This window comes from Passer domesticus, chromosome 3 (genome assembly GCF_036417665.1).
Source record: "Passer domesticus isolate bPasDom1 chromosome 3, bPasDom1.hap1, whole genome shotgun sequence".
Classification (NCBI taxonomy): Eukaryota; Metazoa; Chordata; class Aves; order Passeriformes; family Passeridae; genus Passer; species Passer domesticus.
In genome coordinates, this window is record NC_087476.1 from 90,047,198 (window position 1) to 90,061,547 (window position 14,350).

A 14,350-nucleotide genomic window follows, 5' to 3' on the forward strand; every position below is an offset into this window, starting at 1 on the left:
TGCTTCCAGCTGCTGCCAGCTGCTAACCTCAGAGAACGGCCCAAACTCATCCCGTGCTGAGCATGGCTGGCACATCTCGGGTTTCACCGCCGCCGTGCCCACAGAGCATCATCTGTCCCTCCTCTCCACCCAATGGCCGGCACACTCCGTGTCATGTGCTTCCTGCACGGAAGCAGTAACGAGACACCCGGGAGCTGCCGAGAAAAGGAAAGAGGCCGTGGATGCACCGAGCTCCGAGAAGGAGACTTCCTCCAGAAAGGAGCAAATTTATTCACACTAGATCGGCACAGAGGCAAATCCATCTTTGCTACGCTGGTCTCAGTGACATCAACCAGTGGGTTTGCATTTATCTCCAGAAGCATCTTCCTAAAAATGAAAGGACAAGGCAAACTAAATTTACAACATGATGGCAAAGCTTTGATATCTATTTATCCTGCTGTTTCATAGGTTTCACGGGCATTACTTCTGATTTATAGCCATTTGTTCAAAAAGCAGGGCCAAGGGCAAAGTTGCCCAGCAAGGGAAAATTACTCAAGGAGAAACATCCATTGTAGCAGTTCACTTTAAATGTGAGTCCCTGGATTTCTGCATTTCATGGACAGTTTATAAAGCTGAAAACAGAACACTGATATCAAGGTTTACAGCACAGTTTGGGTTAAAATTTTTATCTGTTTTTAATTTACTCTCTAAATGAAAAATTAGCTCTCCTGAATACTCCTATTGGTGATAGAGCCAGAAATTTCTCATGTATACCCAAGCATTTACAAAGTTATTTTCCTGAATGCTCTGAAAAGGCCAAAATACCTCTTATGTATCAACATTCACTGGGAAGTGATACAAATTTACTCCACAAAAATTATTATCTTGTATCCAAATCCCAGAAGTCAGGCAGGGACTTAACACATTTTTGGGCTGGAGAAGGTTAAAAAGCAATTAGAAATGCCAAATCCTTACTTGCAGTAGTGTTTTTTTCCTTCTGTTAGCATATGTACCATTGAAAGAAGAGTGTATCTTCACAGTTATTTTGAAACAAAAAATTCACCTTGCAGCTACTGCATGTTTGTACAAAAATAGCTCAGAAGGAGCCTTTTTAATTTAATCCAAGGCATTTCACAAAACACAGGAAACTCAGGTGTAGGGTGTTGCTTTCAGGCTAGCTTTTGGACACCCCTAGCTGGGTTATCTCAGTCATATCAATTCCTAGTTATGTCCTCCTTCCAAACCTCAAAAAACCTAGAAATATTATGTACGTCAGACACACAGTGAAGACTTCCAGATCTTCTGGTTTTAATGTTTCAAACCATGAATCTCAGTCTGCAAGAAAAAAAAAAAACAAAACCAAAACCAACAGACTTTATTTTACAATGCATTTGTATCTTGGTTATGATTGTCAATGCAAAAGCTGATCTCTCCATACAGAGGAAACCTACATGACAGGAGTGCACCAGGTCCTTGTCTCCCAGATGAGTTGTTTAAAAAAGAAAACCACAGCAGCTCAAGAAAGGGATTTCAGAACAAAAGATCTGAAGTTCCAACTGAGCTAAAATGAACTATTTTAGCTGGATATTAAACAAACCTCAATAAGTTGGACTTGCAATAAAGTAGTTGGAGAGTCACATGCCTAAAGATCTAGGTGGAAAGCTCAGAGAGAATACAGAGGAAAACATAAACATCCTTTTCCTCCTATGCAGTCCTTATTGCAGCTACATTTGCCCAGTCTGCCCACAAGATAAAGCCAGAACCCTCAACTGAATAAAAAGCTTTTGCAACCCAGGGCACTTGCCTGAAAATCTAACCCCAGGAGGTTGTCTGCCCAGGCCAGTTTGGGAAAGTGACAGTTGCATGTTTGCCAATGACCTGGGTTCAATTTTTGATGTACTGACAAGAATATATATAAATACAGAGAAAAGTTCTGAATTTTAAAATATGGGTAATTAACTTCTCTACTGTAAACAACAGAAATTTTTGTTCCTGAGTGTCTTGATCCATATAAAAGATGCAGAAATATACATCTGGTACTTCTGCTTGGCTGCCATCTGCTTTTATTTTTGTAACTAGCTATCAAGTTCATATATATAATGGAAATTTTCCCCTGAGTTTCCTAGCAAAGGAAGCAGAGGAAAAACGACTGACACAAAACAAATTTTTAATACAAAAAAATAATCATGTAAACAAATATAGTTGCAAAATTTATTGGGTTCTTATTCTCGAAGATTAACAGGCTCTTCATATATTACAAAAAATGTAGCTTTCATTTGAATCCTTTATGCACAGTAAGAAAAGAGAAAGCCCACCAAAAAAAACAAACAAAACTGATAAAATGCATGACCTGTAGAAGGGTTGTCTTAGATGAACATTCTCTTTTTGATCAGCACTCGTTCACTGCAAGGTTATTAAATTTGGGGAAAGGCTTGGAGGCATTTTCAGTGTTACATCACAGATTCCCTCCACTGATACACCAGCACAGCAATGTGCTCTCAGGCAGTCCTGATGTCTTGGGTTCATTTCCTTACTGAAAAGATAACCAAAAACTGACAAGTGACACCAGCCTGGACCATCAGAGGGCTGTGGAACAGGAGGGACTGGAGAAGCTGTGCAGATGCAGCCAGATGCATCTGTGTGTGTGTTCCCTCACAGCCCGAGGAACTGCTGGGCTGCAGTTCATCCCACCCCAAACAGCACACCTGGGAGATGTGGCAGGATTCCACAAACACACTCCACTTAGCAACTCAACTTACGAGAATTCAGTAATGTGGGAGTTTTCTCTGTTGGCTGCAGCAGGACCACAAGTGACTAAGCCAGGGGTAGCCTTCTGGATGTCCACTGTGAGCTCCTGCTCCCTGCCCATCTGCATAGGAATGGTGAGCAATCAGCTGGTGAAACCACTTTTCAGAGCAACAACAACAACATCTTCACTTCTAGGATGTCTCAGAGTTACAAAAAAAAGCATTATGGTCTTGAAAACACATGGTGTAGCTCTCCTTCACTACACTTTACCTGCCTGGTTCATGCACACAGATCCTTTGAAAATTAAACGGAAGGGACATGTGATTTTGGAGCCACTAAGAGCCTGGCATGAAAATGTGTTTTAGAGACAGATTGCTCACCCAGGCTTGAGAAATATTGGTACTTTTACTGTTGAGGAAAACCAAATATTTAGTAATAGCTTGAAGTTCCCAATTTGTCTCTGAAGAGGTTATCAGCAGGAAGAGAGCCTTTAAAGGCCTACATGCATTAGATGGGGAAGATGCTGGCTGACCTCAGCTTAACTAAAAATCAGCAGGATTTTTTTTTTCTTTGTTTAGACTGAGTAACAATAAAAGATTTCTGCCCAGGACCCTGGCTGTGAGAGTACATTATGGCAAATGCATTGACATTCCAGCAGCGTTAATCATTCTAACAGGAAGTCAGACAGACAGACACCAGGGACTCTCTTTGTGGCAGCTCCTGTGTTGGGAAAATACTCCAGGAGCTCTCCAAAGACCCTTTTGAACAGTAGTCTTTTGCATCACTGCTACAAGATATAATCTATTTCAGAATAGCTGCAAACCACAATCTTTCACAGAAAATTCCCTCCCTTTTATTGTCAGGGGAGACAAACTTAGTGCCCATATCAACCAATGGACAGTGGGCAGCTCCTGTGCCAGGACAACCCCAAAGCATGTAGTGACAATATCTGCTTCATCCAGATGTTTAGAGACCTTGGCCTTCTGCTCCCACCTCCAGCCTGCACACTGTCCAGCTCAGCACCACGCCCAGCTCCTGGTGGCACCACAGGAAATGGAGGGCACTTGGCACCTCCAGCATCACCCAGCTCCTGACATCCCTGAGGTGTCCACAAATACATTCATCGGTGGGTTTCACTGGAGCAGCAGTCATATGGGATCAGCCCAACAGCTGTAGTGTCCACCTAAAAATCGTTTATCTGTCTTGTGAGTACCCTGTGGCTCTTAAATATAGGACGACAGAATTTATTTTGGAAAAGACCTTTAAGATGATCAAGTCCCACTGTTAACCCAGCACAGCCCAAGTCCACTACTAAACCAATTCCCTTAGTGCAATATCTACCTGTCTTTTAAATACCTCCAGCAATGGTGATTCCAGCACTTCTCTGAGCTGCCTGTTCCAGCACTCAAAAACCCTTTCAGTGAAGAAGTTTTTCTTAATATCCAATCTAAACCTCCCCTGGTGTAACTTGAGGCCATTTATTCTTATCTGCACCAGTGCAGCCGGGGCTATAAACATGAGAGAATGGCCCATGGGAAGTAGTCTCACTACAGCAATCCATACAGCAACATGCAAAATACATCCCAGCTCTGCCAGAATGGCATTCAGACTGTTTAAGTCTTTGGAGATAATCCTACAATTCCAATGAACTGCAAACACAGGGTGAACAGAGTATTTGTGTCCCTTAAGACCTCAGACAGTACCAACAGTTCATAGCTTTTAGAAACCTTAGGAGGGGAATGAAGTGGAAATAACTTGGGTCCTGGGAATAACTGTGCTTTGAGTGCTCTCTCCTCTCTGCTGGCTGTGCAGCAACCTCGGGAGCTGTGCACAGGACAAAGGTAATGTTGGATGCCGGAAGGCAGACTCAGAGAGCTGCTGAGAGGCACAGGGCAGTTTCACGTGCTGGTGAAAGACCATCACAGCCATGAGCTGCCTGGCAGCTTCAGAGCACCATGCTCAGAGCCATCCTGCATCCCTCCTCCCAGCCTAAGTGAAGGGACAGGGACAGCTCTGATTGCCTCCCTTTACCCAGGCAGATTTGGCAGTCTTGGTGACTCTCCTGCCAGCTCAACTACTCCCAGGATAAATGTCAGTCCTGGAAGCAAAAGGCCTTGTTCCCCTTCCTCAGACCAGAGTGGGGTGATAGAGCAGCCAGAGCCTGGGACAAGAACAGAGCTGGGTGATGTTGGGATGGACAGGGGTGAAGATGGAGCTCCCACTGCTCCCTGACAAGGGCTAGGCTTGGCAGAGGCTGTATTTTTTGAGGAACTGAAGATACCTAGATGTTTGGGAAATGTTATTTATTTACAAACACCAAACTGTTTCACTGAGAATATCATACTGAGCTTTCCCTTTTGAAGTGTGGAAATGTTTGTTTTTATCTGGGGAATACTGAAAAATAAATGTGTCTCTAGTTTCAAGATGGACAGGTTTTTTTCAAAACAACAGCCTGTAGGAGGCTTAGTTTCAAACTGCTATGTGACTTCTCCTTCTCATTGTTGGGAGTTTTTGTTGTTGTTGTTCTTGTTGTTTGTTTGTTTGTTTTCCAAAATAAAAAAAAATCCCAGTGTCTCATTATCACTCCAAAGGGAAACATGGGCATTGATATGTTTCATGGCAGCCACAGCCAATTCCTCATCCCTGCTAGTATTACTTTTCCTTTTACACTGATTCAGATACTGGTAAATGATATTTGGAAGAGAGGGCAAAAGGCAAAGGCTCATGCAATCCAATTACAACCCTGCTGAAATAACTTCCAGGACCTCTGCAAGGATTAACTTGATCAAGCCTTGTAATGGCAAGAGGGGAAAAATAACAGCAAGAAAATAATAATAATATAAGAATAAAATAAAAATAATAATCAGCTTGTACCTTTTCTAGGATGACAGATTGTGTCCCAGCAAAGTTATGGAGCAGCATGTCCTGAACATCCACAGTGTACACATGAAAGCCAGGGAGCTGGGATCAGGCTGCAGAATTGAACAACCCAAACCCTGTGTATCAAATTTTCTCACAGCAGGATGAGAATGCTCCAAGACTTCAAGCAGTACTAGAGGCACTGAAAAATGCAGAGTTTGGATTTGTTAACCCTGCCCTCCATATGGTGAAATGGCTGCTGAGATTTCCTTGACCCACTGGTAGGTAGACAAGGACCACCAAATTAACTTACCAGTCACCAGAGGACTGGCAATGGGCACATTTTTCATTTAGCATCTTCCTGGTCCAAAATGGGACTTCCAAATACAAGAAAAGTCTCTTGCAATTGCTCAGCTGCCTCTCTTCCAGGTCCATGGCACTTTTTTCTGTCCTATTATCTGCTGTCACATTTTATTTTAAGATATTGGTTTTTAATGAGTGGAAAGGATGTCTTTTTCCCCATTAGATGAATATAATTTGGCATATACATATCTGCTTAAAATAGTCCACAGGAAGAAAAAATACCTTACAAAACCATACTTTCTTCCATAATTAAAAAAAATCCACTGTACTGGGTAATGCTGTGGCAGTGGCTGTTTTGCTTCACTACCTTCACTACTCTTCCCCCACAGTTACAGTGCACTCCTTGGTCTTTGCTTCACTAATTTTCAGGTGTACTTTGGGATTCCTTATGTTACTGGGTCTGTACTAACCAGCACCCCTGAGCCTCTAAGATGAAGAACCATAAAAAGAAGTCTCCTTTGGGAGAATCTTGAGGAAAGGACTAGGAAGTCTGCCACATCCTCATCAGAGGCACAGCTGGAAAAGAACAGTTTTCTAGTTCATTTTTGGCAGACACCATGCTCCTAGACGTAAGTGCTCACAAGTATGGTTATCTTTTAATCTTAAACCACTGAACGCTTAGATAACCTTCAAAACAATCACTAGTGTTCTTTAGAAGATGCCTGTGGAGCTGTGGTGCAGGAAACAGGTGTTGAGCCTAGTTAAAGTCCCATGTACAAAGGAGACACTCTGAAAGGTTCTGACTCCCACAGGCAGGTCCAGTTGTTTTGTTGTGCCAGCTGCTGCACAAGGGCTCTCTGCCGCTCCTCACATTGCTGAGGCATGGACACAATCCATGGAGTGATGTCCAACCCAATCCACACAAAAAGTCATCTACAACTTCATGAAATGTGATGAACTTCAAAATGGGGGGATCTAATGCCTTTGCTGGCTTCATTTTCTCAGGAGAGTGGCAGAAGCTTTTATCAGAGAAGAAAAAGAGCAGAAGACAGCACCCTTCAAAAGACAACAAACCTTGAAATATAGTAACGTTTAACCAATAAAAATCAAGAAAATGTGATAACTGCTGCGAAAACACTCCTGGCACAGATTAAAGTAGCTTCCCTACAAGGTCTTCATTGCAGGAAGCCAGCATTTTAGACATCTATCAATATGCTCCCCTTGTTTACTCCTGCATGAATGTTTAGCCAAGAAAATGAAGTTTTGGGATTTAATCTTAACTCATTTCATACCTATCCATGCAGAGGAATGTAAGCAGTCAGAGGTTCCAATGAGCTAGCTTCAGACAGTTTCCACATAGCCAAATCAAGCACCCTGTGGTTCTGCAGAAATCAGAGCACATTATCTCACCAATGGCCATCAGCTTTATCTTTGTGTTTCTTGAAGAGCAGGACAGAATCCACGGCCTGTAATAAACCAGCTGAGCCATGGCAAACAAAGCCACAATACAAAACTCTATTATGGTACAACTTGAAAAACAAACCATGAAAATGACTGTCCAGGACAGAGGCTACTAGTCTCCTGTATTGCTCACAGCTTCTAAATAACCTAATTACTCAGTCCTCTGAGAACAAAATTAAAAGATAGATTCAAAGGGAGTTGGAGGGATGTTAGTTCAGGTAACTCTGCTAGTGAGCAAAGAAAGGCCCCATTCTTCATCATTTGGCTGAATTGAGCCTCATCTTTTAAGTGCTGAGAAACCTTTTAAAAGGTCTCTGGCAGCTGGTCCCAAGTTCTTTCCAGAGGAAAGGCAGTTGTCAATGCCAGGGTTGAACCACCCTTCCAGACCAGTCCCACAAATCATTTAGCATCTTCCTGGCCCTTGGCTGGCCTTTCCAGCCAAGCCCTTCATCATTTTGGGCTATTGTGCTGGTTTGGGCTGGGGTTGAGTTAACTTCCCTCAAAGTGCCTGGTACAGGGCTGTGTTTTGGATTTGCTTTCTGCACCGAACCGTAAATAAATCAAACACCTTGACTCTGTGGGTGGATTTGCCTCTTGCACACTGGGTGAAATGAAGTGTAAGAAACCATTTTGGAATAACAACAGCAGCCTACATGTTCTGGTCAAGAAATGCCATCTTTGGATAAATGTCACACACGTGGATTGTCAGTGGATGTGCTGCACTCACCAGGAGCACAGGAGGGATTGCTCTGGACAGTGCAGACATCTGCTTGTGCACATTATACACCACATTAGACCACTGCACGTGCACCTACCATTGCTTTGACTCAGCAGAGAGGTCCCTACAGAGCTGAGTTTCCACCCTGACTTTTCCATGCAGGAATAATGACCCCTAGAGAAACGGGAAGTTATCTGGTGATGTTGTGATTGGAACTCCCCACATGGTGCTCCATTTACTTGTTCCCACAGCCCTCCATTTGTTTGCTTCCTCACCCTTTGTTGTGCGTCCAGAAACGATCTGAGCACAAAAACACTCTCTCTATATGGTTATAACAATAAAGCCAGTGCCAAGTAGTACTTCAAAGCTGCCCTCTCCGGGCAGTGCACTTCACAAAGACAGACCTTCCTGCTAGATAACCCCAGGTCCATTTCACAGGTTCACCAGTGCTCATAGACTGCGCAGACTTAGGAGGCTCCAAGCAACAGGTCCAATTCCACCCAGGAAATGCAGTATCCCATGCACACACCTTTCTATGGAATTCACTTAACATGGTCATGCTGACCCTTAGTCCACATCCACAATTCAGAGGCTTTTTATAATGGTCAACAAAATCTGGCAGAGACAAACGTCTTGGAGGTACAAAGTCCCTAGAAAGTTTGTGGGAGTTTGTGTGTCACTCTGTTCCCTCTCAAGGCCACCAAGAGGAGTCACACATCCAGCTGCTGAGTCTGATGCCAGCAGCTATCCAAGTATGGTCTACCCACACTAGTCTTGCCTAAATGACAATCCAACAGGCTTGGAGAGGCACCATGGAAGAGAGATGGGGAATTACAGGGAGATTACAGGGACACAGAAGAAAGCCAAGGTGCTGCGACAGGCAGAGCCCAGAAGGTACATGGAGGAGCTGGTTGTACCATGACAGAGATCATGGAGAAACACTGGGAGCTGGAAATGCAGCACTGGAATTGCTGGGCTGTAATGGGAGGGTCACAGGATATGGGTATGAGATTGGGATCACTGTGGTGGGGAGATCATAAATCCCTGGGGAAAAAAAGCATTATTGGTTGTGCTGCTTGTGAAACATCTATCAATGTTGCATCATGTACTTTAAGGTGTGATTGGACACCAGAAGGAACCCAGCACCCATTTGCACTCTTGGGTGACAAAGCATACAGCCCTGGCACAGGCAAAAGAGCAGATGCAAAGTCCATATGGGAACACTAAAAAAATTAAACCCAGTGTCCACACTCTGCCACAGAAATACAAAATACATATGGGCACCTCACTGGTCTGTGGCGCTGCCCATCTGCTCTGCTCCGAATGGGATGAACCCCACCACACACATGATGGAGTCAGCATGCCTTTGGGGGGCTGAGGAGGCAGGGACACGTCAGCTGCTCTTCTCTGGCAGCCAGGGTGGCCCTGGGACAGAAAGTGCAGGCAGCCACGGGGACCTGGCAGCAGATGGAGAGGAGAGAGGACAACGGCCACAGGGAGGGCTCTGCTGCTGCTCAGCATCACGGGCTCGGAGAGAGGGACTGAGCAGGGTGGGGAGCACAAAGAGCTCTCCCTGCACTGCAGGCAGGCTTTAACAGCCAGCCCAGGCACACACCAAGCATGTCTGCCTGGTGATATCTGGGGCAGCAGGGCCTCAATCACACTGCCCATACTGTCACTTTTCCATGTCTCACCCTCTGCACTTCCAGAACAGGGGGATGTGGCTCTGCTCCCCCACGTGTTGCTGCTGCTTCGTGGTCATTCAGGCAGCTGTACTCGCCCTTGTACGGGCAGCTGAAGGTTTGCTGAGCCTCAACACAGCCAGGGCTCTGCCGTGGCAGGCTGGGCTCATCTGAACCACTGCCCACAAACACCACACAGCCGCCTCACCTGCCCTGGTGAGGATGAGGTAATAAGCCTTGTACCTGCAGGGTACAAGGCTTATTACCTCACCCAGACACTGCAGACAAAATCTGTATGTATTGATTCTGCCACTTTGGTAGGACATCAGATACGCTCCTCCAGACTCCTTGTCCACAGTGCTATGCCTCAGAGGCACTCCACTGCCTCATCACTTCTGCTTCCTCAAGGGAATCCCGCCTGTTTTCATCAGCAGACCTCAGCAGGGTAGAGGCACTGATCTCCTGTGCTTGCACCAAGCAGCATCTCTCTGAGCACAGCACCAAGCATTTGGGGAGATGGGCATCAGCTCCTGCCCCAGGGTTCATCAGGACCTTGATTCTCACTATGGTTTCTCCTTGTTTTGTCATTTACAGTAGCTCAAAAGGCACAAAAATCCACTAGCTCCTGGAGGAGGCAGTTGGCACTCACTGCATGGTGGGGCCACCACCCAGTGCAGTCAGGGTTTACATGCCCATGCCCCAAGAGATTCACACTGATAGAAAAGCCAACCCCAGCAGGAAAAATGAACAGATGGATAACCACCCACTGAAGAGGAAAATGTTGAGACAACTGGGTGCTATAGTAATTCATATCCTTTCTTTGATCTCAGCAGTGTCTTTGTACTGCATATAGAAAGCAAAGGGGAGAACAATAAAGCTTTATGCTAAGCCAGTGACTTTCTCAAATTCACTTTCCTGCTCTGTAATGGGAACAGAGGATTGAACCCCAGCCTGCATTAATGAAAAAACAAACAAAAGCAGAACTTCATAAGTGATGAAAGTTACATTTCCAGCCATTTATTTATTTGCTTTTGCCTCTTAAGAGCCTATCTATGCATTGCATAGGAGTCTGTTGGAAGCACCTCCACTAAAAGTCTTTAGTCAATTTAGTCTGAACTCTTATCATGATAAATAGCAGGAATAAGCAGCATTTCATCAACTTGGCTTCATTACCATCTCCTCACTTGTTCCCATGTCAAATCCTGGAAAAACTCAGAGCACTTTGTCCCAAAGTTCAGGAGATTCAGGCCCTGTTAATCCATGGCTAAAAACAAATTTCAGAAGAAAGGCCCTGGGAGCCCTCCAAAGACTATTTCAGTGAGCACAGATAGAGCTCTTTCTTGGTTTTTTATCACTCCATGTATATCCTGCAAGCTAAAACAACATGGGGAGTCCTGAAAAGTGCAACCAGATCCGCTGCTTGTAGCATCCCAAGGAAAGCTGATGGCTGACGGCATGATGGAAATTGAGACTTACCACTTTCCACACTGCTGCAGACAATCTGTGCCATTCCCCTTTCTGAGACGGAGGTCACTGGCCTGTGTGTGACCTCCAAGATTGATGGCATGGCTGAAAAGAAAACTTAGGTCACCAGTAACTTTCCCAAAAACTACAGTTGCACCATCTCCTTCCTCCAATACATCCTTGGCCTGTGTTACCTAGGGGAAGGCATGGTTTATCCAGGCCTGAGAGGCTTGCAACAGGGTTCAGGACACACACTGCTGCTGCTAAGGCCAACCTCTCTGGGGATGCAGGGCTTCACAGTGTACAGCTCCCCCCCAGCCAGCCTGCCTTCCCCAACCTCTCCAGGCCAGGTGTCACTGTGGGAATACAGGCAGAAATCCAAGCCTTCTGTTAAACACCCCTTTTGAGGTAAAGTTACAGAATGACTGCTAAGGATCAGCAATGGCTTCCAGCTCAGAAACTATACTTCCTCCTCACTGCACAGCAGTACCACGAGTCCTCAGTGAGCACCTTAAAAAGTTTCCTGTGCAGTGCAACAACTTTATTTCCAGCACCTGCTGCCCACCCCCAGCACTGACTGCCGGACTGAGGCACAACTTGCACAGCCAAACCAGCAGCCCCGGAAAAAGAGTGCTGCTTCTGACTCTTGTTATGTGTCAGGGATGCCAAGGCAGGGTGGGAGTGACACTGCGTTTTCCTTTTCTGGAACTCCAGGTCACCTACTCCATGACTTAGCTGCGGCACCGCAGGTCTGAGGAGAGGACAAAGCTGGTTTGTTTTGCCATGGGCCCCTGCCAGGCTCACCCTGCCCATCGCTGTTGCAATGCCAGCTCTCCCTGGCCCAGGGGAAGCAACTCTGTGCCTCCTTCACCAGCCTCAGCCACACTCCTGCACCACCCAAAGCAGCTCCAGGCCTGCTGCTGCAGGGCCCAGGGACATGGGCGGTCCCAGAGCCCCATGGCCCCCGGGGGGCTGCCCACCCTCAGCAGCGCCCTGCCCACACAGGAGCTCAAGGATGGGAGTGTGTTGAAGGTTTCTGCCACAGCAAAAGGGTTTCAAACACTCAGGAATCATCCTACTGCAAGGATAAGGCTGAACCAGAGCAATACCACCCCCACGCAGAGACAGGGACTTTGAGGAGACTTCTTGCAAAACCTGTGTTTTCATCCAATGCTAAGGATTCCATAGAGAAAAATAATTAGCTCAAAACTTTGCAAACAGTTGGACATTGCCTGACTTCTTACCTCGAGCACCTCCTCACATAACTGCACTTCCAAGCAATACTGGGAGACTTCCCAACACATAGGCAGCAGGAAGCCCATGTAAGGCTGCCTGCTATCTATCACATGTTTAGCATCTCCCGTGGCATGATTATTCATTAAGTGGCTCACGCTAATATTCTGACTATTGCACACCTGTTCCCTAGCACCATCTGCAGGCAAACTCCGTCCTTCACCCCTTCAGTGGAAAAGGTGCCTGCAGATCCAGGATAAGGAACAGCTCTCCACTGGATCACACATTCAGCAGAGATCCAGGTGTTTGCTGCTCTAAATACACATTGTAGTAGAGACAAATTGTGCAAGTTTAGTTGTTTGCTGCAGGCTGAAAACTGTTTAGGAACACATGTTTAAACTTAACAAGCTACTTCTAGTCAAAAGGAAGAACAGCTGCTCTGATAAAGGCAGCCAAAAAAAAAAACCCTGGCAATGTGATTTTAAGAAACTGAGGAAGATGAGGTGGAGGAAAACAAAATTTTAGGAGACAGCATCACTTACACTGCAAGCTTTGGCCCCTTCTCCCCCCATGAAATGGTCATGAATTAAGTTAATACTTGTGTATTTTCTTCACTGACCTGGTAAAACTCCCCATAGTGAGAGAAAACCTCCACTTTCTTAGTGGCCCTCAGAACAGCTGAGTGCCATGCAAAACCCACCTCACTCAATTGCTGGTTTATAATCAACGAAGTTTTGATCAGTATTTCACAAACCCACATGCACCCAGGTGCTGTGAGGGAGCACCAGATTCAGCTTTAGGACACTGGACAACTGAAGCCACAGAGACCACTTCCAAGATATCACAAAATTGAGTTTGTCTCCCTGTCACATCCCGTGTCTCCTGATACTGAGCAGTCAGAAGAGTGAGTCCTTGAACTAACTCCAAACCCAGGCTTTTTGCTTTTAACACAATTCAAAAAGTAAAGCATTTTAAAAATCCATCTTAAAGTAGCCAAGGAAGAGGAGTAGAAGGGCTATAATTCTTCCAACTGTATTCTGAAAAGATGTTGCCTCTGCACCCTTCAGAGTCCAGTCAGCACAGAATACAGAGAATGTCCATCCAGCTGGGTTCTTTTAATGGCTCAGAAAGGGATGTGTAATCTGCCAGTTGTAACAGGAGCTTTCTTATCATGACTGGGTCCACAACTTGTGACTTCCAGTCAGCAGAAACAACAAATGAAGGGGACATCAAGCACTGTACAGTAGCCATCTCCCACACTAGGAGCAGCTGGCAAGCAGTCTGAGAAACTAAACTGACAATGTTATGGTGCTCTTCTCTACGAACTATTTGTTCAGAGACAGGAGAGATGCAAAGGAACAATGTGTCTTTATCACATTCAAGAGACTATTAGGGTGCACACCAAAGGCCTTTGAGAAATTCCCTATTTTCATCCTATCCAGCTATATAACACTCCTTGCTTCTTGAACTTCCTACTGCAAAACTCCACTTTAACACAAGATGTACATTGGTTTTATTAATTACACCATAAATAATACTTTCTGCAACATCATATATTTCAGCTTCTGATCTATATCCGAATAAAGTGCTTAAGTTTAGGGAATACTTTTAGTGCATTCTGTGTAGTCACTTCTATAACTTCTCCAACTGGAATTCCTTTAATTTTGGCAATGTATTCAGCAGCAATGTAAATATTTTTGGGTTCATTTCTCACCTGAAAAACAAACAAAACCAACCAAATTACAGACCCCTAGAGATCACAAGTGTTTCAGATTCAGAACTTTCTGACACAGCTTCAGTGACATTGTGGCACATTGGGCAGAAAAATTACATGATTCCTCTTGGAGTAAGTCCCCTTGGTAGCCTCTTTCCTCTCTTGTAACCACATCCTGTGCCAGTAGCT

The 14,350-nt window shown here is 45.1% G+C and overlaps 1 protein-coding gene across 14 annotated transcripts in view; it reads right to left on the minus strand.

Annotated features, from left to right (window-relative positions):
- The window catches only part of TATDN3 (TatD DNase domain containing 3), an 18,602-nt gene continuing 4,252 nt past the window's right edge, over window positions 1-14,350 (minus strand). For 3 of the 14 annotated variants that reach the window (XM_064414274.1, XM_064414273.1, XM_064414272.1), the window contains exon 10: window positions 2,855-6,945. In XM_064414274.1, the coding sequence (XP_064270344.1) occupies window positions 6,883-6,945 (63 nt within the window). In that variant the 3' untranslated portion in view covers window positions 2,855-6,882. The other 11 variants (XM_064414277.1, XM_064414276.1, XM_064414275.1 and 8 more) reach the window with 7 other exon arrangements.